Genomic DNA, 27,365 nt, shown 5'->3' with positions numbered 1-27,365 from the left:
CAGTTGAGTATGTAAAAACTTGGAGCAGTGTGTAGCAGCGTAAATGGGGTTGCGCCGTTGAGTAGCAGTTAATCTCCCAATACCCTGCCCCTGCCCTGCATTGCCAAGCCACATCTGCTGTAGCTTGCCGTAGGCCGGGAAACCAACTATGGCCTCTATCGACTACGTGAAACGTGCCTATGACCTGTAGTACAGACAACTGCCCCTATGACTTGCAGCGAGCCGTGCAGCGAGCTCGGCCCCAAAAACTGCTGTCGTTCGTGAAGCGTGGCGACGCGGGGTTGCCATGAGCGATGGAGCACGGCCATGTGTCTAATCCGTGACACCTACCACGTGAGAAGCGTGAGATTGAGCCACGAGGGTCACAACAACCACATCCGTCATCAAATTTAACATGCCTCCAACAAGGACCTCTGGATGTTGTCATGGACATCTTGGCGTTTCTGTGCGAGCGTGCGCGGGCGTGCGTACGCGCTGAGTGTGAAGCTGGCTAGCGGCCAACATGAACATGGCAGTTATGTGGAAATGAATGAGACCTGACGTATACGACGCATGACTGTTGGCTTTATAGTACCGTCAGACATACTTGTATACTTGTAGCAAGAGTGACAACACGGTACATGTTTCAGTTTCACTGGGCTGTATACGTGAAGCGATACCAATCAATTATAACTATATATCTAATTACAACACCAATCTATGAGAGCTTGCGCTGCGCCTACTGAGAATCGAGAGGGTATCGGTCAAGGAACTTGAAGGTCAACAGTCCTTCAGAGATCTTCTTGACAACTGCCGAAGCATCGCTAGCCGCATCGAAGGCATAGACACCAGGGGTGTCTGCCTGGATGCCTGCAGCCTCGAAGGTGGTCTTGCTAGATCCCAGTACGGAAACAGGCTTACCGAACTTGTATCCGGTTTGGAAGACATCAAGGGGTCTTCCTGGCGGGTACAAAGTTGAACGGGCCTTGGTAGTGGCGTTGCCCGAGTTGGCAAGGCTGCCTGTAGGTGCGAAGAGGTCTTGGGCACGTGCGTCCACGATGATAGCATCGAATTGTACTGCGTTTGTAGCCGAGTAGGTTTGGTCAATGCCCTCACCGAGGTGCTCGGCGACGACAGTCAGACCAACCTTGACGTCTCCAAAGGCCTTCTTCAGATCCGCGGCCTTGTCCACCGCAGACGCCGAGGTGAGGTAACCGACCGAGAGGCCATCGAGCTTGAGGAGGGGAGCACCGCCTGGGCGAACACCGATGGTCTTGTTGTTGTGGTAGTACGTAGGGTCAGCAGCTGGCGCAGTCATGCCGACGGCGACCGCTACTCTTTCCGCTAGCTCATGGCTGATACGGTTGAGCTGGATAAGGACATTGGTCTTGACGACGGTGCTCTTGAGCTGCGCAATTTCAAATCGAATAGCGTTGACAACAAATTGTTGTTCAATAGCCGAAAGAGAGTTGAAGAAGAGGCGAGGCTGAGACCAAACATCTGCGAAGGTCGACGAAACTGCTCGCACGAGCTTCCCGCCAACAGAGCGGTTAGGAGCGGTAAAGAATCCTCTTCCGGTGGTCTGGTTTGCTTGCTTGGGAAAGCCATCATTCAAGGTGTTGGGGCTGTAGGCAGCGGTGTTCAAGGGAATGAACATCTGGCCAGCGCCATCGCGGTCGTTGGTGTGAACAGGGACTCGAGGCTGGTTAATAGGAAGTTGCTCGAAATTCGGGCCTCCGTGACGGTTGAGCTGTGTGTCCAAGTAGGAAAAGATGCGACCTTGGAGCAAAGGGTCATCAGTGAAATCGATACCACGAACCAAATGAGCTGGTTGGAACATGATCTACGCCAGTAGTTAGTGAAATGTACGCTAGTGAGGGCAGGGTTAGAGAAGGCTTGCCTGTTCTGTTTCACTAAAGTAATTGCGGGGGTTGCGGTTCAGCGTAAGCTTGCCGAGAGGCGTGAAAGGAACAATGTCTTCCGGGACAATCTTTGTTGGGTCAAGCATATCGAATCCGTACTTGAGCTGGTCGGCTTCTTCCATGATTTGCGCCTCAAAGATCCACTCGGGGTACTGGCCCTTCTCGATGCTGTCGAAGAGATCCTGGCGATGAAAATCGGCGTTTTGGGCCGCCATCTGTGCCTCTTCCCAAAGCAGACTGCCCTTTCCTTGAAGCGAGCGAAACCTAAACTTGACCAGTTTGGTTGCACCAGCGTCTGTCACAAAGCGGAAGCTATGCACCCCCCATCCATCAAGATGACGATAGCTACGAGGGGTGCCGTGTCCGGACATAGCCCAGAGCAGTGCGTGCATGGTGCTTGGTTGCTGGCTGAAGAAGTCCCAAGCGGAGTCGTGGCCAGTGGCTGCCTGGGGGATTTCGCGATCGGGCTTGGGCTTGACGGCATGGATAAGATCAGGGAACTTAATGGCATCCTGAATAAAGAACACAGGAACGTTGTTTCCGACGATGTCTGGTCGTGTTAGTTGTGAAATCGCAAGTCACGTGACCACCACTAAACTCACCAAAGTTTCCTTCGTCCGTGTAAAAGCGTAAAGCAAACCTATCGAGCAGTTAGTTTATAGAAAGCATAGCATTAGAGCAAGGTTTATTTACCCGTGGATATCTCTGGCCGTGTCTATAGAGCCTCTGGAGCCTGCCACGGTGGAAAATCGAAGGAACGTGGGCGTTTTCTTGCCCGCACCATTGAGGAACGAGGCGGAAGTGATATTCGACCAGTCACCAAAACTCTCAAACTCTCCATGAGCTCCAGCTCCGCGAGCATGGACTGCACGCTCGGGAACACGCTCGTGGTCAAAGTGAGTGATTTCTGGAAATGACAATTAGCGCTAGTGAGACCACGTGAGGGTGAAAAGGACGTACTCTGCCTGAAGATGAAATCCTCCAACAACGTAGGGCCACGCTCGCCGGCTGACAAAGACTCTTGATCCGAGAAAGCTGATCCGACGGGACTGGTAAGGTACGCGTCCTTGTCGTCGATTTCATACTGCTTCATGAATTCGTCGGTGGACTGAGCGCCGGATGAGGCACCATCTCGGCGGACAGGAGCCTTGTCATCCATATAGGGACATCCTGCATTAGCCACATGGCAGAAAGCAGCAACCGCGGTCAAGAGGTGAGCGCGAACCATCTTGAGGAATGACTGGAGGTGAGGTGTGCGGGTGGTACTCAAAAAGCAGAGGCAAAGCGGTCGACTTATATCTTTCCGAACGCTAAACAGTGACGGATTATCGTGGTACTAGGGGTCCATCCTTTGGACAGGGGTGTAGCCTGGGGGCGAGTATTCGACCGCTGTGGTCTAGCAAATAGCAAGACACCCATTTCGACCAGTCGGTCATGATCGAAAGGTTTCTGGAAATGGGTCCGACCGAGATTGACCATTCGCAGATAGTCTATCAGAGACAGGCGTATAATAGGTGCCCCACGATTAGCGACCGACATGTGGCCAAGGCGTTGAGGTGGAGCAGCAGCGTGCGTGGGACGTGAACGCGTGTGCGTTTCCCCAATCAGACGGCCGACACATTCAAAGTTCATTCTTCTCAAGATAGACGAGACTCGAACATCATTCAGGGGCGTCCTTCAGCATGTCGTTGCTGCATGTCGGCGCGCAAAGTTCGGAAAGATGCATTAGGTCCGTGAGCTATCCGAATATGCGGTATCTGAGTTTCAAGCCAAAATCAGCGAATAAAATGTCAGCCGTATATCAGCATCATCATCAGACTCTGCTGAGGGAAAGAAACACGGCTAGACTGTTCATTTGGGGTGGATGTTGATCCTAGTCGGAGCCAACAACGGACAACAGGTTGGAAGTGGCGGCTCACCCCGATTGCCAAGCCTCGAGGTCAAGAGGTGATGATTTTAGCGTCATCCAAAGGTCGCAAGGGACCGGCCGATCACTGCGTGATAAAGGGCGTCCCCAGATGCCGCAGCAGCCAGCCGCCGTTGAGCACAGATATCTCGGCCCGTCTCGGCAAGATTTCTAAACCCCATGGGCCAGAATCACGAGGTTCTCGCATCATTGCTGACATACTGGATTGGCCTGGCTGGCTATGATGCCTGCGTTGTAACCCGTGAATGGACTCATGCCAAGCCGGAAATTTGTGCTTGCATCCAGGACTGCCCTGATTACCAACAGTAGTTGACTAGTCGCACATTTATTACTGCATTCCGTACTTCACTGCCAATGTTCAAGGTTAGCTGTTTGCTTTGCCATGTCCTCTCTCTTTGAGACTCACCATCTAGTTTCACAATGATACTGAGTCATGTTAAGTGTTATTGAAGGTGGAACTATGCTGGTGCGCTGACGTTTGCTTGCTTTGACAGCAAAGCCAAATGTCCCTTTTACTCGGGGCTTACTGTATAGGGCGGCCAATCAAAATCACCTTGTGGATAGGTACTTAAGTAGCTACCTAAGCCGGCGGTGCGACCCACCGCCCGATGTCATCATGGTTAAGTTAATCGCAGGTTTCTTATTGAGCCACGGGTAATTCGAAATTGATTCCCTTTTTTGCTCTTTGCTCATGGAAAACGATGAGAGTAGAAAATAGAATGGTCCGCGGATGTGACCAAGTTACAAGGAGCTGCCAAGCTGCCCAGGTGTGCGCTGCATTCTGCAGGTGTACAAATTGAGTATAGCCATCCCCAACCGACCCGGATCCTTCCAATGAAGCCAAGGCATTGTGGACAGTATCGAAATAGCATATCTGATATGCAATAATAGCTTGAATGGTGTATATACCAAACGTTTTTACTGTGCCACATCTGTACCTGAATGCGAACCAAGAACTGCAACTGCTACGTCTATACATGGCTCGGGCGTAGACTTCGCATTGTCGTGAGTGCATATAGTCGAGCATAACTCTCGGTATGCGCCAGGTCTAGGGTAGTCCATGCTGTGAGGGGTCCGGTTGGGCCGCTGACCGAACGACCGCTGAACCACACCACACCTGAATGCAACGGCCTTCGTGATACCGCCAAGGGGCCAGAGGGGTCGGAGCCGTAACTGCGCCACAGAGGTTGACAAGCCGTTGCGCTCTTGCGCCATATTGAACCAGCTCTGCAGAAAGTGCGGAGGCATAAGCACCGTGATCCGGGCATTTTGACTGACCAAATGACTGGAAAGCGGGTAGGAGAGCAGGTATAGTGAGCAACAGGAAAAGCAAAGCTGCTACCTTCATGTAAAGTATGCGAAATAGTGCCGTCCATGGATACGTATCACACCGTGACCTACAGCGCACCTCACTAACATGACGCTAAGGACCTCGGGACCCCGCCGTCTCGCTAGCTTCACCTTCCCTTTTGCTTTTGCTTTCTCAGGTACGTTTCTCCGTAAGCCTGCGCTAGTAGATCCCAACCTACGTTAGATTCAGTTTAATCGCCGCTTCAAGAAGGAAATCTTCTCCCATTAAGTCGGACCGAAAATAGAAATCCCATGAGTAACATACTTTGTTAAAGTTCTCGCACACAACGTCCGCTGGTAGCAGCTTGCGCCACACGCCTACGCATCTATGCCAAAAGCTGGCGTCATTGCAGCTAACATCAGTATTACGCTCAAGCGCTGAGGAATCCCGAGTAATCTGACGCGAGACGCGCGCTGAATTTTAATACGGGGTTGCGCAACATGTCGGATCGGCACAGAGACTCCCCGCGTTTGGGGCCACCGCACCTGCACCCCATACGTATACGGGCCCAAAGAAATGATTGTCCGGCCACATTTGTTATCCCTTCCAAAACCCCGCTCACAGAAGCCGAGACAAATTTGCATTAGGACTGGGTACCCACCAGATTGCTTATACCAACTTCACCCAACACGGCACTACATAGGTTGAGCGACGTGGTTGACGAATCCCGACTCTGAGATTTGAGAGATGGGCGTGGTATCCTTGTTCACGCGTCATTTAACAATAGCACGCGATACTTTAGGGGCAACCTACTCTCTCTCTCATATAACGGATGTCCGCATTCTGCCTCGCTACCGCTTCTTCACCACTCGTGTCAGCATTATGTCTACCGGTAAGTGCTACGGAAGGTGGCGGCTGGCGGTGAAGACGTTTAAGATGTGTCCTACTAATCTCAAGGGTACGAACAGTGCGTTCCCGACTTTTACAGACGGACCAAAGATTTTAGTAAAAGCTGATGAAGACTCTTGTCGGGCGAGAAGTGAGAGGTGCGACTGGGTTTAGCATGTCACCGAAGAGAGAAGGTACAACCCCCGTTGCCCAGCGACGCCAAAGCTTACGGCGAACCATCTGGGCATTGTCAGCTTACACAAGTTCTGCAGATCAAGCATTTTCTGTAATAAAACTACCAATGCGATGATTCCGGGTTGGCTGCAGTTGCGTTCAGTTCGCACCCACATACCTCCATCCTGAACAGTTTAGCTCGCAAACTACAAACTTAGAGCAGTCATTCACCATCACCAAGTCTGCAGGTATTCGATTCATTAAGGGGGTTCAAAGCAGGGATCATAGCTATTGGGTTGATTGGAGTCTCTCTATGGCATACTCCGTATATAGAACTCATTACAACATGACGGATACATGTCGTAAATAGCATTATCGCCGACAAGAATAGAGTGCAGAATTGCGGGATCCGGAGCTCCGCCGCAACCGAATGCGCTACCATCAATCTGGCCTTGCTTAACTTTCTCGGTGGTCGTCGCTACGACCATAGATGGGCCAGGTGCAGGTTTCGGCAATTCCTGCCGGCTATAGTTAGTTATCTGCAGGAGCGACATGTAGTTAACCGAGGTCGTGGAAGACGCCAACGCTATACCGTTCAACGTCGTCTGGTTTAGCGGTCGTCCCCCCAGAAACAAAGGACAGCCTGCATGCTCAAGTTGAGATCAGTTCGGGCTGGAATAGACTCAGTAACAGTAGTAATCCAGCAGCTACGGATAGCGGGGTGTGTATCGTGACCTCCAGTGTGAGTGCCTATAGATACCAAAAGCCCTAGGAGCTGCAGGTCTTTCTTCTTCTTGACAAACACAAGAATTCCTGTGGACTAGCATCAAGTGCGTGATGTTGCTACTGCTGCTGTCACAACTCTGTTAGGTTGATAATGGCTTGTCATATCGCAAGGACTATACCTCTAGACGACGGCTCCGAAGATACAAATAGCAAAGGGAGGCACACTAAGAACATATGGTCGTAGGAAATGTAGTATCTTAGCACCTAGTACTATATAAGCTTTAGTGACTACTTAGGCATATAGGAGGTGAGAAGTAGCATTGTAACTAAACTAACATTGGTAAACGAGAGTTGTAGGGGGACTACTCTCTGAAGTGCTTATTCCTCCAGCCTCGTATTCAAGTGAACTTGCGACACGTAGGACCTTGCTGCTCGGTGATCTGGTAGACCAATTGTCATCAAGACTCTACCAACGAACGAACGATTCTGGGCGTTGGATAAAAAATGCTATGAGTGCGATTTCATTGGTGTTGTTAAACTCCAAATAAATAGAGACGCTAATGGCTTGATTTGAACGGCTCTCCTATGCAATAATGACACGTTGATTGGGCGTATGCGCCTAGCACCACCACTGCGTGTTTACTGTGCTCCAATAGCTAGTGTATTCCACTTTTATGGGAATTCGGTGAGGTAAAAAGGCGATACTGCTGCATCTTTGCATGAAAGTGACGATTATTCGGACGATTTGGTGACAAATGCGGCATGGTATGTGTAGCATGCAACGTGATCATGTGTTTAGAGGCCATGTAGTTGAAGAGGTCTTGATAGCCAGACCATCGTCCTCAATGTCAGAAATCTCGACGAAGCTGATGCCTACCGTGTTATGAATCTTGTTACTATCATCCATGTTGCTCATGTCTGTAAACTTCCACCGCTCGCGTTGTCTTCGTCAAAGTTATCTTCGTTCTTGCTACCGTCATAGCTACCATTGTCGGAGCGTGCGTTGGATTTTTCATCCACGTCATTGGCGAATGAAATTAAGTCTTTCCGTGAACCTTCTAGTATTCGTACGAGTTGGGTGAGGACCGAGCACTCAGTTGTAGTGGCGAAGATAAGGAGACGGCGGAAATGCCACTTTCGTTATTATCGCTATTCAGACTGACCGCGTTGCGATCTGGCGTTGCGATCTGGCAATGTGAGCTCGATCGGTTGTTCGGTGGGTGCGATCGCTCGTTGCGAAAGTGGTTCTGCTTACTAGATAGCGTTGGCAAATGAAAATTGCATAGAGGTTATCATCTAGGGATATTCGAGAGACCTAAAACTCTACTCTACCATGGAACTGAACCTGGTTTTGTTGAGTAGGAAGATGATATGGTTTGTTGCCTCGCTGATATCGACCGTGTCATATGTGTTCGATCATTGGGGGGGCATCATCGCCGAGGTGAACATTGACAGCGGATGCTAAGAACGGACATGGATTGGAAGATGTCCGAATGGGCGTAAATGAGAGGGAAGCAGTCCAACAAAGCAGCAAGGTGGTCAGTGGGGAACCTGCCAGCCAGGCACAAGTCAGTGGACGTAACATTGGCAAGAGCGACCTTTATACAACAGCCTACTGGCTACAATGAGGTTTTGCTAGAGTGCTCTGGCTGTATACACGAGAGAAGCGGCTTTGATAGTCAACTAGGCCAGATAACGGCCCAGGGGAGTGGGCAGCAAAGTCTCGCAAGGTAGTTCACATTATAAGCTGACGCACTCAGTACTTGTATGCAATGATGCTTGCAGGACGGCCCCGAGCTTGAGCTAACGAAACTTTTCCATTATTGCTATTCTCACAGAAGATCGCAGGTGATTTGAAACCCTTCACTCGGATAGGATTGTGAGCAGTGAATGTTGGCTACAGAGATTACTGATGTACACTAGCATTGAAAATTGACAATAGCAAGTGCTTCCCTATGGAAATCTCGAGAGTACAGGAATAGTGGATTATCCTCTCGACTCTAACTTCCGTCAATGGCAAGCAAGGCTTGCCATATAATATCCTCTTCATTGGCTCAAGGACATCGGACAGCTATATTGCGAAAATTCGATTCTTTCCATATTGACCTATTGAATGATGCGCCCACCAAATATTAGGACTACTCCATGTAAACCATCTTCCGAATACTCGACCAGCGCGCTGTCTACAGGGGGCAACATCCTTTCCGTGCAACTGGTGGCGTCGTGGGCGATGACAGCATACGAGTCGATACAGCAAAGAACAAAATAGGTGATCTTAAGATGAAGTGATAATTATCGAGAAGCGGATGAGTCGGCAGATGGTGAAGGTTTGACTGGCTGTGTGTGGCTGCCATTCGCGATGCGCAGCTTCCGGGCCAGGCTATGACATCACCGTAACTTGCGCGACATTCTCAGGCTGACAGACCCCCGCCTCATCAAAGACTATCTTCCAAAACGCTGAATATCTACGTCTCAGATAACATACCTGAAATTGTTTCCAAAGAGGTACCCCTCCAAATCTATTCTGCAATTGTTTTACGGAGCGCATGTGCGATGCGCGCGCTTGCGCTCGCGCCTTTTCCCGCCTAATACGTACTGACATGTCAATCAGGAGATTACTATACACGACTCAATACACGCTTCATTGTCAGACCGCTCTCAGAATGTAAGCCAGGCTCGGGCGCTCAGACATGGTCTCGGAGTAGTCATGTTTCCCCCCTTTCATGATTGGCTCAGGAGTCTTTGCACACCTTGAAGGTGGTCGCTAATACCAATGTCCGTAGGAATCGATCGCTTTCAGTCCGCTCGAAGAAGGGCAGTGGTAGTACGGAAAAATCCGTACCCAAGCACCGCTTCACCATGGCCTCTCTCCGAGGCACGCAACAACCGGAGCTCTCGAAGAAGCTGTTCAAGATTATCAAGTCGGAGAACCATGCCATCGGTGCCTACGAGGCTGCCGCACGCGAACGGCTCGGTATTGCTCAGCAGCTGTCTGAGTGGGGCGAGGCAACCGAGGACGAGACGATTTCGGACGTCTCAGACAAGCTTGGAGTGCTACTCGCAGAGATTGCCGAACAAGAGGATCTCTATGCGCAATCTCTGGAGGAATATCGAGGTATCTTGAAGCAGATCCGCAACACAGAGAGTTCGGTGCAGCCAAGCCGAGACCATAAGACCAAGGTACACTATAGCATCGCCGTCAGTGACCGATTTCTAACCACGGCATAGGTTTCTGATGAGATTGCGAAACTTAAGTACAAGGAACCACAGAGTACTAAAATAGTACAGCTTGAGCAGGAGCTCGTTCGCGCAGAGGCCCAGAGCCTTGTTGCTGAAGCGCAGCTGAGCAACATTGTATGTTGGCTCTGTATTGATCAATACCACTTGCTGACCCTACTAGACCCGCCAGAAGTTCAAAGAGGCCTATGACCACCACTTCGCAGCCACCATCGAGCGTGCAGAGAAGCAGATAATCCTTGCTAAGCATGCCCGTCGGCTCTTGAACCTCGTCGACGACACGCCAATTGTACCCGGTGACGTGCATCCGCCATTCGCCGAGGTAGAGATGGCGCGTCAAGTCCTTACTGACGCCGAAGATGATCTTCGCCACTATCGATTGGAAGTGGAGCCTATTCATTCCAATGCAGGAAACCTTGGAGTGGGCGCGATGCCTGGAGCCCCAGTACCGGCAGCCACAACTGGAGTTGGAAGCTCACTTCCGGATTCTAGTGCCTACGGAAATACAGTAAGAAGCGAGAGCCCGGTAGGTGTAGAGCTTGAGAAGGCGGCGTCATCTGCGAACCCCTTGGAAGAAGCGGACAGAGTGGAGAGACAGCATGAGATCCCCCGACAAGAGGTCGCCAACGTTGCCTAGTGGTCTCTTACGGTGGTGCCTTGAGCGTCAATGACGGCGTGTAGTAATTGATTTGATGCGTAAATGGATGGTGTGCATATGTATACCTGAACTAATGATATTTCCTCATTGATACGTATGCTCGAATGCTTTCAGTGATGCCTATCCATGGTTCAGCGACATCTCAGCGAATAAAATTGGTGGATTAGACGGCTGCCTTGAGTTCTCTAGATGTAAACGGAATGCAGGTATGTATCGCGTCCCACTACGATGTTCGTCTGTGCGTTGGCGGGGACCTTTTAGCGCGGAATGTGCCGTTTCCCCAAAGAAGACACATGGAGCTCTTAACCTCACCTAAATTCACGCTGAAAGCCCACCACTACGGCCAATTCTACTACCATCACTCCGCACCCTTCTACTGCTCTCCTCCGCTACTTTGACAATGGCGGACCGTAAGAAGAAGGACCGCTACGCAGCGGGAACCGGCTATCAGTTTGGAGCCAATACGGCCGATGCAGCCGCACAAGGACCAAACCCACCCGCGCCAGGTGGTTACAATTACAACACTCCTACGACCTACGGAGGGCCGTCTCCTGCCTATGGCGCTCCTGCTCCAGCATATGGCCAGCCAGCGCAATATGGTCAGCAGCAGACACCAACCCAAGATCCAAATGCTCTTGGCCAGCAGTTTGGACAGATGAACCTAGGCCCAGGACAGGCAGCACCGCAAGTTCAGCAGCCCGCAGCTGCTACTCAGCAGAATCAACTGTTCCCTTCAGATCTCATCGCTCAGCCTTTTCACGTCTCAGAACTATACAACCCTCCTCCACCGATCAATCTGCCATCCAACGCCGCAGCCACGCCCTCCGAGTTCGCAAACGAGTCGAGCAAATACCTGCGATGTACCCTCAATACCATCCCGACCAACCACTCCCTCCTCAAGAAGAGTAAACTGCCATTTGCTCTGGTTATAAGCCCATATGCTAGCCTGCACGATTCTGAGGATCCAGTACCGGTAGTCCACGACCAGGTCATCAGCCGTTGTCGCCGATGCCGCGCTTACATCAATCCGTTCGTCTCATTTCTGGACCATGGACATCGGTGGAAGTGCAACATGTGCAACCTCACAAACGACGTCCCCCAGGCATTCGACTGGGATGCGGCACAACAAAAGAGCATGGATCGTTGGCAGCGACCAGAGCTGAACTACGCTGTAACCGAATTCGTTGCTCCCCAGGAGTACATGGTCCGACCTCCACAACCGCTGTGCTACTACATTATTTTGGACTGCACACAGGCGGCAGTCAACAACGGTCTTCTTGCCGTTGTGTCGAGAGTGATCAAGGAAGCTCTGGGACGGATACCGAACGCTGATGGCCGAACGCGCCTTGGTTTCATGGCAGTCGACAACGGTCTGCACTTTTTCGGAATTCCCCCCGATAACAGCGAGTCGAACGAGCCGCAGCAACTTGTAGTTTCCGATCTAGACGAGCCCTACCTACCCATGCCCTCGGACCTCCTCGTTAGCCTTAGCCAATGCCGCAACAACATCGAAAATTTCCTCGACCGTCTCCCAACCATGTTCCAGAACACACACGCTTCTGGTTTTGCGCTTGGATCAGCTCTTCGATCCGCACATAAACTCATCTCTCCCCTTGGCGGAAAGCTGACCGTTATTGGTGCCTCCCTGCCCAATGTTGGACATGCCGCGCTGAATCCTAGAGAAGACAAGTCGTTGTTGGGTACTGGCAAAGAAGGCAGTCTGTTGCAACCGGCTAACAACTGGTACAAATCGTTCGCTGTGGAATGTTCCAAGAACCAGGTCTCTGTGGACATGTTCCTCTTTTCTCAGCAATATCAGGATGTTGCGACATTATCTAACCTTCCCCGGTTTACTGCTGGTCAGACATACTTTTACCCCGGATGGAACGCCGCGAGACAGGAAGATGTTGTCAAGATCGCAACTGAGTTGTCCGACTACTTGTCTGCTGAGATTGGTCTTGAGGCTGTGCTCCGAGTGCGTGCGACCACTGGATTGAGGATGTCCGCCTTTTACGGAAACTTTTTCAACCGCTCCTCCGATTTGTGCGCCTTCCCCGCTTACCCCAGGGACCAAGCAGTTGTGATTGAAGTTGCTATCGACGAGACAATCTCGAAGCCATTCGCCTGTCTCCAGGCTGCTGTGCTACATACCACTTCAAGTGGCCAGCGCCGTATCAGGGTGTTGACACTCGCAGTACCTACAACAGAGAGCTTAGCATCGGTGTATGCCTCAGCAGATGCGCAAGCAATCACCGCATACTTCAGCCACAAGGCTGTTGAACGAGCGTTGTCGAGTGGTCTCGATGCGGCACGGGACGCTCTGCAAGCCAAGGTTATTGAGATCCTTTCGACCTACAGGAAAGAGCTGGCAGGTGGCAGCATGGGCGGCGGCGGTCTGCAACTGCCTCAGAACCTCCGCGCTCTCCCGATATTGTTCTTGGGTCTCATCAAGAACGTGGGTCTTCGTAAGAGCGCTCAGATTCCGAGTGATCTCCGGTCAGCGGCTCTTGACCTCCTCTCCACACTGCCACTGAGGCTTCTTACGCAATACATATACCCGAGTTTCTACTCGCTTCATGTATGTTTTCCAAAGAATATTCTCTACTCCTGAAACTAACACGTCTTAGGATATGCCTGATGATGCTGGTGTACCTGAACCTACTACTGGCCAAATCACCATGCCGCCTGCCATGAACTTGTCCAGTGTTAACATTGTCCCATACGGTTTGTACCTTTTGGACGATGGTGTCAATCAGTTCTTGTAAGTACATGCCTGTGACCGGCACTACGCACAAACTAACATGATCAGGTGGATTGGCCGTGATACTGTTCCCGCGCTCTTGGCAGACGTATTTGGTGTTGAAGACCGTACGCAGTTGAAGCAGGGCAAGGGCTCGTTGCCTGTTCTGGACAATGAATACTCCGAACGAGTACGAGCAGGTGAGCCGATATCATCAAGTCCAGATAGTGCTAGTCATCTAACATTGTGCAGTTGTCGAGAAGTCAAGAGATCACAAGTCAAAGGGTGTAGGATCCATCACACTACCTACGTTGTATATTATCAAGGAAGACGGCGACCCAAGCCTGAAGTTGTGGGCACAAACATTGCTCGTGGAAGATCGGGCAGACCAGGGCGAGAGCATTGTGCAGTGGATAAGCAAGCTTCGGGAAAAGGTATGTCAATGATGAGCATGCATGCTGGAACACAATGCTGACGAATTATTCAGGTTGTGCAGTAAGCACGGATGACTTGAGTGTGCTCTTGTACTTTAGGCGGCGTAGAGTGAAGCAGTTGATTTCGTAGCATCGGTGTAGGATACGAATACGACAGGTGCATAGGTTGGGGATAGTGCAGCAGTGGTTGGAGAGTGGCTATTGGCAAAAGTCATGAGTTATAGACAGAGCAATGTGATACCAACTTACAGTTCGCGGCTGCCTCGGTTGATTCTGGGTGCAACGATTGTACAAAGGACTTGGCAGCGAGGAGTAAGCATGCCCGTCATGGGTACACAACATTAGGAAGTATGCTTACGAAACCCAAGACTAGGCTGCGGTGCGGCGTAAACAAAAGTTTCAACTCGGGTTCGAGTTTTGAAATACGCGCAAAGGTCACTGGCGCTGAGACGTCACTATGTCACAACAGGAGCAATGCACGGCAGTGATGATTCACATGTCTTGGAATAACGTTTCTTTGCATGAGGCGAATACGAGCATTTAACGTATATGCCAGGTTGTGTTCTTAGCACTAATGTCGAGGGGAATAGGCTGGAGGCGTGTGCGGTAAGGAGACATGTGACCATGTACTGACTGACTCCACCTCACTAGTTTAGTAGCCGTCCGCGAGTAATGGCTGATAGACCGGGCTTGCCCCTCAACACCACGCACATCGCCATCGCCGCCACAGGCGCTGGCGGCAGATCCCTTGCTGTTTCGCGCAGGCTGAGCGGCATTGCATGGTTTGCATAAAGTCAGAAGCGTTTCACTAGCCCTCGAGCTGGCGCTGCAGGACATGAGAGCAGTGTGATGTTAGCATACGTCGCGTCAGTAGGGTACACATGTGGAGAAGTTGTTTTATGCCGTCTAGACAACGTGTCAAGATTCATGGTTGCAGCTGGTGCAGGTACACGGCAATGACGAGCTGTTAGGTTAGTATGGACCAGGTTGGGTAAAAGCCTAAGCCCGGCCTTGTCGATGAGGTGCAGATGACCGCGATATGGCATCGTCCGCGTACATCCGCTTTGGTAGCCAGGTACTGGCACTGGCACTGGCACCGGTCGGGCGGACTTTGATCCCTTTTCACCTTTTGGTCTTTTGGTCGGCGCTTCCAAGGTACAGGCTACTGTGCAGCGTGTACGACGGCGAGAAGACAACAACAGTCACGCACCGCTACACTAGAGCGAGAAGTCTCAAGCTGGAGTCGATAGCGACCTTGACCGCCGCCGCCGTCTGGTTTGCGCGAGCGATGCACGAGGCAAAATTTGTGTTATGTCGCAGACCGGTAGAATCGCGGTGCTAGTCTTGTCGGTTCGGTAAGGTACAAAAGGTACGAGACTTTTCATGTGGATCTGTTGGTCCAGTGCCTTGCATCTCGGACCTGTTAGTCTGCAGCACTATCGTATCCGCGTTGACCAATTGATCCGCCAATTGCTCCGCCAAAGCATGGTCAGACAGTCCGTGAAGAAGACGACAGCCACCGTTGTTTGCTGACCATGATGACTGCGATCGTGACAGTGGTGGGACCGAATAGGTGTGGAGAGAGCCGGCTTGGTGTAAGTCGTCAGAAGCGGTCTACAGATGACACGTGAAACACAGCGGTGGGCTTTCGTCATCGAAAGAGCCGGGAAAAGGAAAAGGAAAAGTAGTAGCGGGCACGGGTTTCTTCTGCTGCATGCTGCAGCAAGGTAGATGCTTTGCTCATGCTTTGCGTGTCGAGAGCCCCGCCCAGTGGTACCTGGTAGGATGGTACTCGACGACTCGAAGGCGCACATGATGCAATCTGACAGGCGGGCAGAGAGATGCGTTCGGCTCAGCTGCGCCTTTGGCTTCACTGGAGGAGGACATTTAGGTCCAAAAGCTGCAGGCTGGATAGTGGGCCAAGCAGTGGCTAATCGGAGATCTGCAGTCTGCACACAAGAAGATGCGCTCTGTCGCAAGATGGATCAATCCTGGCACTTCTCTCCCACCCCAGCCTTCTCTGCCAGCCGGGGGCGCACCACTTGGAAGCTAAGGTCCCGTCTGTGCCTTACGGTACCAACCCCTCCTCGCATGCAGCGCAGTCAGTCGCAATCGTGAGTTGAGTCGTGCCTCAACGTCAGCACCAATCTCGACGGAGACGTCTGGCCTTTTGTACTCGACACCTGTCTAGCTGCATCCTTTCCCAAGAGCCGCATTCTGCCGCGTCTCTCTTGCTCGTGCCAACTGCCCAGCTGCCTCCTGCATCGAGTCGGCGTCAAAGAGGGGCTTTGGCTTTCCCCCGCCACCTTAAGTCGCCGCGCCTTATCATACATACACAGCCAGCACTCGTCCGCGTAACTATCCGTCGTTGCGAACTCCCTGACCACTGACCCGGTTCCTGTAAACGTGAACGACCCGCCTCTACTCCCAACATCGACTCCCTGACGACTTACCCATTCCCCCCACGTCTTTTTGGATAGCTCGCACTGAGCTGACCGCAGCGTCCGAATGTTGTTGCTGCAACGCCGCCCTCTATTCGTCATCATATCGTTTCAGCCTTCTTACTCCCACTCCACAAAGGCACCACCCGCAGTATCACACTGATTGCGCCGCTCCAGGCTGCCCGCTCGGCACCTGTGCCTGCATTAACTTGCCAGTCTGCCCTGGCACACACTCGCCCTGTTGCCGCCTGCCCTATTGTGTCCCTCGCTCCGCCGACGCGCCTCGTTACCGCACACTGCGCAATACACTAAGCATCACGCGGTCCCAGAGAAGCTTCGCCCGAACTGTTGGCCACCCTGCTTTCCAACATGTCCACCTTCCACCCAGTCAACACGACTCTTTCGGTGCCGGATCCAACCCCAGGGCGCCAAATGGAAGAAACCACGCCCACCACTCCCCGACCTAACAGCAGGTTCTTTACCGAGTCCAAAGTGAGCGAGGATATCCGCGCCGACGATCCCGCGGCCAAGACGCCCACACGCAACACGTTTGCCGGACTTGCTGGCCAGCGCCCGTTACCGTCGTCGCCTGCGCGCGAGCTGAGCGAGACACCTTCCGTCTCGATTAAGAGCGAGCAGAGCAGAGAGGATTCACACAGGTCGGCACAGTCGCAAGATGTGCAAATGGGCGAAGGCGACGAGGATGAAAAGGACGGATCGGACAACGAAAGTGTGAACAGCGACTCAAACAGACCATCCAAGAAGAAGAAGGGCCAACGCTTCTTCTGTACCGACTTTCCACCATGTAACCTGAGTTTCACCCGAAGCGAACATCTGGCGCGGCACATTCGGTACGTCGTACTCTGTTCGTGCCGCCTTCTTGCTAACACTCGATAGTAAGCACACTGGCGAACGTCCCTTCCAGTGCCACTGCTCCCGACGTTTCTCGCGCCTCGACAATCTCCGCCAACATGCACAAACTGTGCACCTTAACGAAGACATTCCGTCCGAATCGCTGGCCGCTACAGGCACAAGATTCCAACGCCAAATCCGAACCGACCGCGTAAGACCTCCCGGGAACCGCTCTCGAGCGAACACACTGGGCAGCACAGGTGGACACAGTAGAGGCCATAGCCGAAACCTATCCGCCTCCAGTATAACCTCCACAATTTCGAGTTTGAGCGTAGCTCAATCTCCGGACGTTCGGCGAAGACCGCCCCCGTTGGCCATGGCCAGTGACGGCGGTGCAAGTGCAAGGGCGCGCCTATCGCTCAACACGATGAGTGCCTACGATCCACCCATGATGGGCAGTCCCGGGCCTGTGGAATATGATAATCAGTCCAACGCACCCACAACACCCACCTCCGCCACGTTTTCCCCAGCCGCTGGCAGCCCCGCCCGTTTTGGCTCCACTCTACAGTCTCCGGCTTCGACTGCGTCAAGGCCTGTCTCTTGGGCCGGACCACCACCACCTGGACGTCGACAATCCATCTCGTCCAACGGTAATCCTTTCTCTGGTCCACCGGGACAGGGTCCCCCTGCGTATATCACACCTCTCCAATCCACAGCCGCCCCCACCTACTCGGTACAGAGCAGCGCATACGCCAGCCCGACAGTATCAAATTTTTCAGAGTCTAGGAGGGATTCCACTGCAGACGCAGACTGGAGGCGACGTACTTGGCATCCAGGAACCTACAGCGGTCCTCGACCAGCGACCAGTGGGCTTGGCTATCATCAGACGCCCGATGCCCCGCGACCACTATACACCTCACAACCTGCGGCTTCACAAACTACCAGGCTCCCCGGTATTGAGAGTTTCGACCATGCGCCTCCCCCGCCACCACTACCTCGACGTCAGCCAAGTCCTATGCAGGTGGATGCCCCTGCTCGTCCACTCACATACCATGCTCCACCGCCACCCAATAGGGGTCACCACAAGCGAACAAGCATCTCGTGGGAAATCGATCGTCTGAACATTGCCGGTCCAAACTCGCAAAGAGAGCAATGGTCGCAACAGTATCCCGGCAGCGCAGGTCGGACCAATGCTGCACGGCCGACGACGGCGCCGCATGGCTACTTCAGCCGACAACCACCCAATATCCAGCCTATCCAGATCCCACCTGTGAATGCGTCACCGAGGACGTCGCAAGAGAACCCAGAAACCCCTCGCAAGAACAAGAGACAAGCGTGGTACAATGGGCCTCTTGCAACAACGCAAAGAGCTTTACAACGGACATCACCAGAGGACTCTAGTAGTAGCGAAGGTGTTCCAACGCCTGGAACTATGATTGATTACCATCCTGCTATCGTGCACAGCAACGGTTACGTGGAGGCGCCAGTCGTTGAAGAGCACAAGCCTGCTTCGCCAGCGGCTTCTATCATGGAGAGGCCTCATCCTCTACATGCGCAACCGCACCAACACTACCATAGCCATAGCCTCTCAAACTCTAGCTCAAGCTACCGTCCGCAGCGTGAACCCGAGCGGGGACCCGTGACATTCGGTCAGCCGCTACCACAGGCGAACAATAACGACATGAGGCGATTGGAAGCGCTTGTCGCAGTAGCCACTGGCGAGCAGCAAGCCGTTGTGAACCGGTCTTAGATTAACCAATGGTACTGCCTGTTCGTATGACATCGTCATCATCATCAATCTCCAGGACACATGCCCACTACCACAACTACAGTACTACTTCAGTCACGCCTAAACGATGATCTCACGAATGACAAACGAAGAAATAAATAACGAATCTCCTATGATCTCAAACGCAACGAAAGACGTATCAATTCTTGATCTTGGAGCGAGTTCAACCTGCACGCACGAGCGAGTCTGGATTTTCCTTTCCATCGCCTTTTCTGTTTTCTTTCTGCTGTTATTTCTCTTCACACTTGTTTTCTGTTACTGCCAGAGGGTGAGGGTTCTTATCAAGGGCCCTCCCTTGATGAACCCCATCATTGCCTTCCGACTTCCTTGGGATACCCCGATCAGGCATTCTTCTCTTTACTTCTTCTGCTTCTGCTGATTGTGTTTTGCAACATGATGGCTCTCTTTTTCTTCCGTTTGCGTGTCTTGTGCACTTGTTATTGAAAGCTCTCTTTATCATTTTGTGTCGTCTTATTGGGTTTCTTCTCTCGTTTATGGGATATACCAAATCGTAACAATAGCGGGAGTCTGGGAGTCCTTCTTTTTCTCTGGTATCTGTCTGGGTTTGGCATGGGATATGGTGGGAATGGATGGGACATTTTGCCTGGGGACTTTGGATATGGGTAATCTAGGTCAGATGGGTAGAATGGTTTCATGCGTCATGTAGTTAGTTAGGTCTTTGGACATTTTTAAATACATGCTTGTATATGTTTATGATTTTTTGGCACATCATGTATCATTTGAATGTTTTTCGACACATGCTTGCATGTGCTTATGACTTTTTGGCGTCTTTTCTCATACTTTGACAACACTGAGCTTTTTGGACAACGGCGCGCACGTGATCACGGTGATGGCACATATAATGCGTGCTTGGGGCCCTCTTCCTTCTTCCTTCCTTCTCTCACACACTCACTCAAAATCTCTACTACTCTCTTCCTTCTAAAGCTACGAAATCACATAGAATGACCGTCTGGCCTGTTCTCTCTCTCTCTCTCTCTCTCTCTCTTTCTTTCTTAAAAAAGCAAATGATAGGTGGAATGGCTGTGTGGTTCTGCCTGTTTTTCTCTTTCTAAAAGATGGGTCAGTGGTGGTATGGCTGTGTGGCTTCTCCTTCTTCCTTCTATTTTCTGGGGTGCTTGAAAATTTGTGTGGTTTTATCTTTTTGAGAGAGAGAAAATTGTGTACCATATCTAGATGAGTGTATGGTTCTGGCTGTTTTCCTCTTAAAAAAAATAACGACTACGTGGATATTTGGTTCTGCCTATTGTCCTCTTTTTCAAAACTTCATGGATGCGACGAATAGCTGTGTGTCTATGCCTTTCTCCTCTTTCCAAAAAAATAGGATCGAGCAAACAAATAACTCTCTGTCTCTGCCTTTCTCCTCTCGGAAAAACGTTATCCAACTTTTCACATGGCTCTCTGGTCCTGCCTTTATCCTCTAAAAAAATCGCGATTTTCGAGAATGTTCTAAAAAACAATATACATGTTGAGAATATCTGAGTTCAGTCCAGGGTAGAAGGTGCTTGGGAGTCACATGATATGCTGGTGTGGCAGGCACTGCCCGGTGGGCAATAGCACCCACCACAACAGAGTGAGTCTGAGACACTCAACACGATAGTCAATACAATACGTTGCAGCCACCCCGCCTTGTCCCTCCTCCCACTCGGCTATCCATGGTAGTCATACTACTAGAGGGACCTTGTTCCAATAATACAGAAGATTCATGTCTTGCTGTCTGAAACTTACCCACCTAGTTCTATGACTAGACCCTTGTGCTGCCTACAAATTTCTACTATTTCCTTTTTGAAATTTGACCACTGCAACGAAATTTCCTGGTGTCTACCTCTCTTTCTCTTCTTTCTTTCCCACTTCTGTCTACTTACGAAAGTCTGAAAATTTCAGGTGTTATTAAATGACGACAATTCACAGCACATGTGCGGTGCTGGCTAGGTCTTCCTTCTACCTCTTCTCTGCCTTGTTTTTAAAAATTATTGAAATCAAAAGATTGAACAACTAACGTATTCTATCATCGAGTGGATCAACTCATCGAGTGGATTAATTTCTGCCAAGACTACCTACTCCCTCATTAACACGATATGTCTTAACAACAAAACGCGCATTTATCTAACCAAGAAGGCAGAATTATGTTTACTCTTTCTACCTATAATAACTATAAATTTTGAAGCCTCTGGCGCGCTGCTAAGGCGTTTAGTATACCTCTTATAATATTAACTCGCTAATACTATAGAATCACACATCGCCTAGAAAGTCGCAACGGCCGCTATAAGCTTACTACTACTTGTCGGCCATAGGGCTTATCCCTTGGCTCCTCCTTGGGCAACCAGGCAGCCACCCATTTACCCGCTAGTACCTTTACGGCCTAGCTCCTTCACTCACTCTTCCCACTGCGTATATAGACCTCTTCCAGACACAGCTCTAATACAACATGATTCTCCCCAACCTTGACGCTTGACACTACTGAATAGTAAATAACTAACTATCTGTTGGAAGGCCTTGTACGATCGTACGGTGAATAACAGTAGCTAAGGTAATCTTGTGTATTGGTATTCTGGTGTATGATGATTCTACGAATGTGGGGGCTACGAAGGTATACATAGCGTTGGGTCCGAGTTGGGCCGAAGTAGGATCGAGGCGGTACATTGGGCCTTATTAGGCGACACACCGTGTGTATGCCGACACTGGCAATCTTTTCTTATTGTAACGACTGATGTAAGGAAAAACGGGTCTTCTAAAAAGGGCACAATGAGAGGGATTCCAAATAGGCATATGTGCCTACTCCGTAGGTCGCTGCACAGATCCCTCTACTCGGATTGACAGCTTGTTGCTTTCGATGAAACGTTCTAACGCGCGATTTGGTGTTGCTTTCGTGAATGCGTCCGCGGGGTTGTCCTCTCCGTTGATCCAGCGGATCTCAGTGATCTCGCGACGCTCGTATGACTGCCGAAGCGCCATGATGTCGATCATCAGTCGCTTCTCAGCAGTTGTTCCGAGTTTGACGAGGCATTCATACAAGGAGTATGAATCCGTACACACAATAAGTGGGATCGGTGGTAGACCTAGGCGTCCTGTAATTATCTTGAGGGTTGTTAGGATAGCGATAGCGATGTCGACACCGCTAACCATGCCGTACGTTTCTGAGGCAAGAACGCTCCGGGTAACGCGTTTGCATTTGGTCGAACTCCAATGGATTACGTTACCACGAATATCAAACGTGCTGTCTTGTCGACTCGACTCATTCGCAAGGATAAGTAGGTACCCTAGCTGTGAGCTAAGGTCTTGGTTGTTCGCGAAGGATCCGTCTGTGAACACTACCAGCTTTGCTGTAGCGAGGTCGAGAGGGACGTATCGCAGGCCTCGTTGTATGCTCTCAGATTGCCACTGCAGCCGGCGGTTAAGCTTCACGTATTCTGTGTCCTTAGGTTGTTGTATTTGCGCAGCCGCGGAAAGATCGAACGATGCTTCAGGTTGGCATATCGACGCAATGTACGCGCCACGCGCGCGCTGCTCCATGTACTTCTGTGCTCGGTTTGCTGCCTTCGGATCAATGATTTCGATCTTGGCACCTTGTCCCTTCTGCGTAAGTAGAATCGTGTCTCCGCGCAACGTTAGAGTACATCCGTTGAACTCGAGTGATACTTCTTTGGACAGTCTCTCCTTGGGCTTAGCTCGAAAATTGGCTTTCTGGAGCGCAGCGTCTTCTGCACCAGAGAATGCAGGCGTCCCAATCGCGAGAGTATCGTCTGTCTGCAGGCCCACTATTCCAAACGCTTCCCGTCTCCCGTTCGTGATCAGGAGGCACGGGTCATACGTTGATGTAGCCATGTCGAGCTCCTTGCAGTGGTGTCCTTGGTACGTAGCAAACCAGTGGACTCCTGCTTCCGCGATTCCATAGAGTGGCTTGATTACGCGAATAATTGTTCCCTTGGGATACTTTGTTATAAGCTCCTTTGGGAGGTGCGCTAAAACCGTGCGGAATAGCTCTGTTTGTGCCTGTGGGTACGCTTGCGTGATATCTCGTAGTTCCACAACCATGCCCTCATCGAGTAATGCAGGCGCTAGGGCTAGAATCAGGCGCTGGCTGGCTCGTTGGATGGTTGGCGACTGCGTCAGGATCTCGTGTTTGCCCTCGTCATTGTAACCTTGAACAACGAGGCGTGATTTCTCGTACGGGACCATGGTCTTGCCTTTGACTTCGCGGACCATGCGCGATTTGAAGATACGATACCCGCCGTGTAGAGTTGGATCAAACAGCTCAAAACTGAATACTCCACGGCCGACGAGGTCGTCGATCTCCTTCTGATCGGATGCTTCGAATGGAGCGCCCGGGACGTTAATCACGCCGTCATTGCGTAGCTTGACGGCCAGGGCGTAATCGTCCTCCTCCTTCTTCGACAGGTACTGCACCTTGGGCTTGTTCTTTGATCCAGGTGGGCGGCCCCGCTTGCGCGGCTGAGCCGCTTGGTTGGCTTCCGCCGGTGGTACCGGTAGTGGCGGTTCATCAGCAATCGCTTCGTCTGTGGTCGGAGATCCACCTGTGCCTTGATCTGCGCCGTCTATCGCTGTAGTCAGATCGCGATAGTACGGTTTTACGACAGTGGATCGGAACGTCGTTGGGCCGTTGATCATGTCTACAGTAACATCGTGGTCCTTCATATCGATGACTCTATACGGCCCTTGCCATCCATTCTTCTCGCGCCATACCATCACCTCACTCTGAAGAGGCAGTGACAGTACCCCGTCTGTAGTAGGCCCATTCCTGGTACCAAGTGCGTTGCTCACCGCATGTTCCGCTGAGGCCTTCCGCAGCGCCCTCATCGCTTTCTGGATTGCCTCCGCGCGATGGGTTATCGAGGGAGATGGTGGTGAATCCATGGATATCCGGGGTATGCACCGAAGACGAGCAGCGTGGGTACGAGCCCGTCTGGGCCTGCGGTGTCGTTGACGGCCTTGACTGCCATCTGCAACACTGCGGCGTCGCTGGTGCCAGTGTCAAGCTCTGTCCTCAGGATCTCGTACGCGCGTCTGAGCGGTGCGTGGTATCTTTCTACCTTGCCGATAGACCAATGGGCCTCGGTTGGCACTTGTTTACATGTGATTCCCATGATCTTCGCCTCTGATCTGAATTCGACTGACGCGAAGTTGGTGCCGGCGTCGTGGGTGACGATATCTGGCGGCCCTTGGTATGTATCAATCCAGAGCAGGCGGAGTGCTTCCCAGGTGTCTTTCGCGCTCATAGACGGTAGAAATCGCGCGCCGTTGAATGTTGTAGCCGAATCGATCACGTGAAGCACTGGTTTCCCACTCAGATACATCACATCTACGAGGATCTCGAAGTTGAATTCCCGATCATCTTTCAGCCTAAACTTGAATCGGCGCGGCGCTGGATCATGCGCTTGGCAGTGATGGCAGAACGTTTGGATCTCTCGGAGCAGCCGTTCATCCACGTCCTCGTGTCCTGCGCGTTTGAGCAATCGTATCAGCCGTTCGACGGCTGGATGCCCGAACCTCCGGTGTAAGCGTCGGAGCTCAGTCTCCGTAAGGAATACGCGCGCGCGCTCTGCCTTGCTTAGGTGGAACCACGGGTGTCCCCATTTGCGAATCACTGGAAAGGTAGCTTTTCCTTGTACCAGCTGGTCCGTAGTATTGTTGAAGTACACGTGGAGCCGGTCCATGTCTTTCAGACAGAGGAGAAACGGGGTGGGTGCGTTCAAGACCTCAAATTTGATCTTTCCAATCTGTGTCGATACATGTGCGGTTCCAATCGAAGTAGTGACGCTTCCTTTGCCAAATTGCACAGATGCGTTTCCAGCAGTAGACGTATCTAGAGTTACGGTGGGGTCCTCAGTTTGGAGCGCCCAGAACTGCTCCTTTCCGGCTGTCGATACATTTGAGGCACCAGTGTCAGGAAGAATGCCTTGGTACGTGATTCGCGAGTATCGATCCTCGATAAGGAACTGCGTTGCGGCGTAATAGGCTCCTTGCACCTGTAGACGTCTTCTCCGGTCACGTGGTGCAGAAAGGCCTGATCTGTGAGGTACTTAACTGCCAGTCTTTGGTCCTCATCATCTTCGTCTTGCTCCTCTAGGAAGAACTGGTCGACTTCTTCCCCCTCGTACGCGACGAGAAATGTGCTAAACTCCATTTGCTCTCCCGTAATCGCGCAGTGTGTGATGTACTGCGCTTTTGAGCGTTTTCTTTCTTCAAGCGTATGGTTTGTGGACCAACAGCCTGTCTTGCCGCAGACGTAACATTTCTTGTCGATTTGTGTGTTGACTCCAGAGCGGTGCTGAAGCCCACCGCGTCCGCGGGTGAATCCGCTGCGTCCACCGCGAGGGTTGTAATTCCCTCGCAATCTTCCAGAGCTGTTGTTGTTGTACCGACGATCCAAGTAGTACTGGCTATCCGTATCCGCCTCAGTGAAGTTGACGGAGACGGTCATGGCGAGTGAGTTTTCGATTGACGATCGCAGATCTCCAAACAGAACCTCGCATTCTAGAGACGGCTTGTAGAGTGCCATCTCGAGCTCCTTCACGCCTCGGCATGCTGTGATTACAGTCGTTCGGAGCGCGTATTCTCCCATGTACTGCTGTCCAAGTGCTCTTTGACACAATTGGAGCTTGTCCAGCATGATGTCAAGGACCTCGTGGAGGTTCTTTTCGGGGTTCTCCCTGCGGACTTTGACAAACGATGTCGTCGTCCAGTCCGCGTAGTAATGGCCGTGGTTGACGTCTGTGTCGAAGTGGTTCTTGAGCTTTGTGTAGGCAGTCAAGAACGTATCCATCCGCTGATCGACGAAGTGGAGGTAATACTCCTCTGCGCGGCCGTCGAGAATCCGTGGAAAGACTGCATGGAACTGCCCTGGCTCGATGTCTGCGTGATAACAGATGCTGTAGAAGATCTTCAATTTATCGTCTAGGAGGTCGTACGGCTTTCCCGTATACTTTTTGTCTCGGTCCCACATTTTCACGAAGACATTGATCGTCTTAGGATCCAGTTTCTCATTGCCAAACTCGATTGGTGGAACTGCCTTGTACGGGTCTGTTTCACCAGAGGGCACAATTGGGGGAACGCTCAGTCCCTTCGGACGTTGCGGGTATGCTGGTGTATACTCGCGGAATCGGTCGAAGTTGTTGTAGGTGAGGGGAGGTTGCTGACTTTGGACGCGCTGATAGGCTGGCTGCGGTGCGGATTCAGTTGTCTCTACAGGCTGGCTTCGGATTGGTTGGTTTTGGGCTTTCTCAATCGTTTTTGCTAGCTGGTCCTGAATCTGTTGTTCTTCCTCAACGGTCTCCTGTCGTCCTTGCACACGGGCGTGGGTCTGGTCTTGATCGCGGGTTTGCCGACTGTCTACGTCTCGGCCTCTTGTCCTTACAGGCGTTTGGGTTCGGCTCTGGGCCTGGCTTGATAATCTCCTGTCTGTGGACTGTACTGATCCTTCACTGCGTTGTTGCCGTAGTGCCCGCTCTTGCAACATGTGCGCAGCTGATCGTGTGTCAAACACAGCCGACTGGAATACGTCCTGAGGCCATTCTAGGTACTCCTCCATGCGTAATAACCTAGCTAGAGACTCACTAGGTGCCATATTAATACGGCCAGTATACACTCCCTTAAAGCGGAGGATCCGCTTTAGTTCCTTTGTGTATATTGGCTGGGCACGTAGGAACATTGCCTCTGTCCATCCTTCAAAGTCCTGACGGAACTCCCAAAAGAGTTCTTCATCTGCTGTTGGTCGATCTGTATAGTCCGCAATCGCACGCGCAATGTACGTTGTTGCTGTAGTAATCCCTACCTCATCGTCTGGAGCTTCAACGTTGTCCTCCCAAATCTCTGGATCGATGTGATGCCATTCTCTTGGTTTTATGTTTGTGGTCCCTAGTAGCGCCTCTAGTGTGGGTACCACTCTTCTACTACTGCTCGCCATTCCTACTGCCGGTGTCCTGGCTACCGGTGCTCTTTCCGATGATGTTCTCTCTCCTGCTATTGTGTTCTTGTTGACGCTTGTTGCGCTAGCTGCGTTCGCTAGAGATGCGTCGGTGGTCGTGGGTTGTACACGGGTCAAATCTCAACCGGTCGGTTGGCGCGTGTATAGACGGCGTCTTGGAACGCTTCTGATACGGCTGTAACGGTCGGTCGCTAGCCACGAACGACGCCTGATATAGCTAACAGTGAGCTTAGCATAGATAACTCCGCCTTGCTGATATAGGCAATCTAGGGAACGCGCGGGGTAAAGAATCTATCTCTTCTTAACCTAACTGTCTGTGACTGCCGTGCAATCACTGATCAGTG

The 27,365-nt window shown here is 51.5% G+C and overlaps 8 protein-coding genes across 8 annotated transcripts; 3 read left to right on the top strand and 5 right to left on the bottom strand.

The window, feature by feature from the left end:
• Window positions 1-718: 718 nt before the first annotated feature.
• Window positions 719-1,819, bottom strand: PtrM4_022880 (uncharacterized protein; the record flags this gene model as incomplete). Its single annotated transcript, XM_066103546.1, has 1 exon — window positions 719-1,819. One exon carries the CDS (start codon window positions 1,817-1,819, stop codon window positions 719-721), a length of 1,101 nt encoding a protein of 366 aa, XP_065965748.1.
• Window positions 1,820-1,864: 45 nt separating this feature from the next.
• Window positions 1,865-3,129, bottom strand: PtrM4_022870 (uncharacterized protein; the record flags this gene model as incomplete). The annotated part of the gene is made up of 4 exons (XM_001932073.2): window positions 1,865-2,451; window positions 2,504-2,541; window positions 2,595-2,808; window positions 2,862-3,129. 4 exons carry the CDS (start codon window positions 3,127-3,129, stop codon window positions 1,865-1,867), a joined length of 1,107 nt encoding a protein of 368 aa, XP_001932108.2.
• Window positions 3,130-4,876: 1,747 nt separating this feature from the next.
• On the bottom strand, window positions 4,877-5,176 carry PtrM4_022860 (uncharacterized protein; the record flags this gene model as incomplete). The annotated part of the gene is made up of 1 exon (XM_066103545.1): window positions 4,877-5,176. One exon carries the CDS (start codon window positions 5,174-5,176, stop codon window positions 4,877-4,879), a length of 300 nt encoding a protein of 99 aa, XP_065965747.1.
• A 4,590-nt stretch (window positions 5,177-9,766) lies between these two features.
• PtrM4_022850 (Pil1 domain containing protein) lies at window positions 9,767-10,781 on the top strand (the record flags this gene model as incomplete). The annotated part of the gene is made up of 3 exons (XM_066103544.1): window positions 9,767-10,087; window positions 10,136-10,261; window positions 10,308-10,781. 3 exons carry the CDS (start codon window positions 9,767-9,769, stop codon window positions 10,779-10,781), a joined length of 921 nt encoding a protein of 306 aa, XP_065965746.1.
• Window positions 10,782-11,202: 421 nt separating this feature from the next.
• PtrM4_022840 (Vesicle coat complex COPII, subunit SEC24-subunit SFB2-subunit SFB3) lies at window positions 11,203-14,041 on the top strand (the record flags this gene model as incomplete). The annotated part of the gene is made up of 5 exons (XM_001932070.2): window positions 11,203-13,380; window positions 13,430-13,563; window positions 13,612-13,742; window positions 13,795-13,976; window positions 14,030-14,041. The coding sequence occupies 5 exons, from the start codon at window positions 11,203-11,205 to the stop codon at window positions 14,039-14,041; spliced, it is 2,637 nt and encodes an 878-aa protein (XP_001932105.1).
• Window positions 14,042-16,786: 2,745 nt separating this feature from the next.
• PtrM4_022830 (Atrophin-1 multi-domain protein) lies at window positions 16,787-19,019 on the top strand (the record flags this gene model as incomplete). Its single annotated transcript, XM_001932069.1, has 2 exons — window positions 16,787-17,268; window positions 17,315-19,019. The coding sequence occupies 2 exons, from the start codon at window positions 16,787-16,789 to the stop codon at window positions 19,017-19,019; spliced, it is 2,187 nt and encodes a 728-aa protein (XP_001932104.1).
• Window positions 19,020-21,851: 2,832 nt separating this feature from the next.
• Window positions 21,852-23,732, bottom strand: PtrM4_022820 (uncharacterized protein; the record flags this gene model as incomplete). The annotated part of the gene is made up of 1 exon (XM_066103543.1): window positions 21,852-23,732. One exon carries the CDS (start codon window positions 23,730-23,732, stop codon window positions 21,852-21,854), a length of 1,881 nt encoding a protein of 626 aa, XP_065965745.1.
• A 191-nt stretch (window positions 23,733-23,923) lies between these two features.
• PtrM4_022810 (uncharacterized protein) lies at window positions 23,924-27,000 on the bottom strand (the record flags this gene model as incomplete). The annotated part of the gene is made up of 2 exons (XM_066103542.1): window positions 23,924-25,063; window positions 25,123-27,000. The coding sequence occupies 2 exons, from the start codon at window positions 26,998-27,000 to the stop codon at window positions 23,924-23,926; spliced, it is 3,018 nt and encodes a 1,005-aa protein (XP_065965744.1).
• Between the last annotated feature and the right edge of the window lie 365 nt (window positions 27,001-27,365).

The sequence above is a fragment of the Pyrenophora tritici-repentis genome, chromosome 1, assembly GCF_003171515.1.
Source record: "Pyrenophora tritici-repentis strain M4 chromosome 1, whole genome shotgun sequence".
Classification (NCBI taxonomy): domain Eukaryota; kingdom Fungi; phylum Ascomycota; class Dothideomycetes; order Pleosporales; family Pleosporaceae; genus Pyrenophora; species Pyrenophora tritici-repentis.
This window is presented reverse-complemented; position numbering and strand designations above follow the sequence as displayed.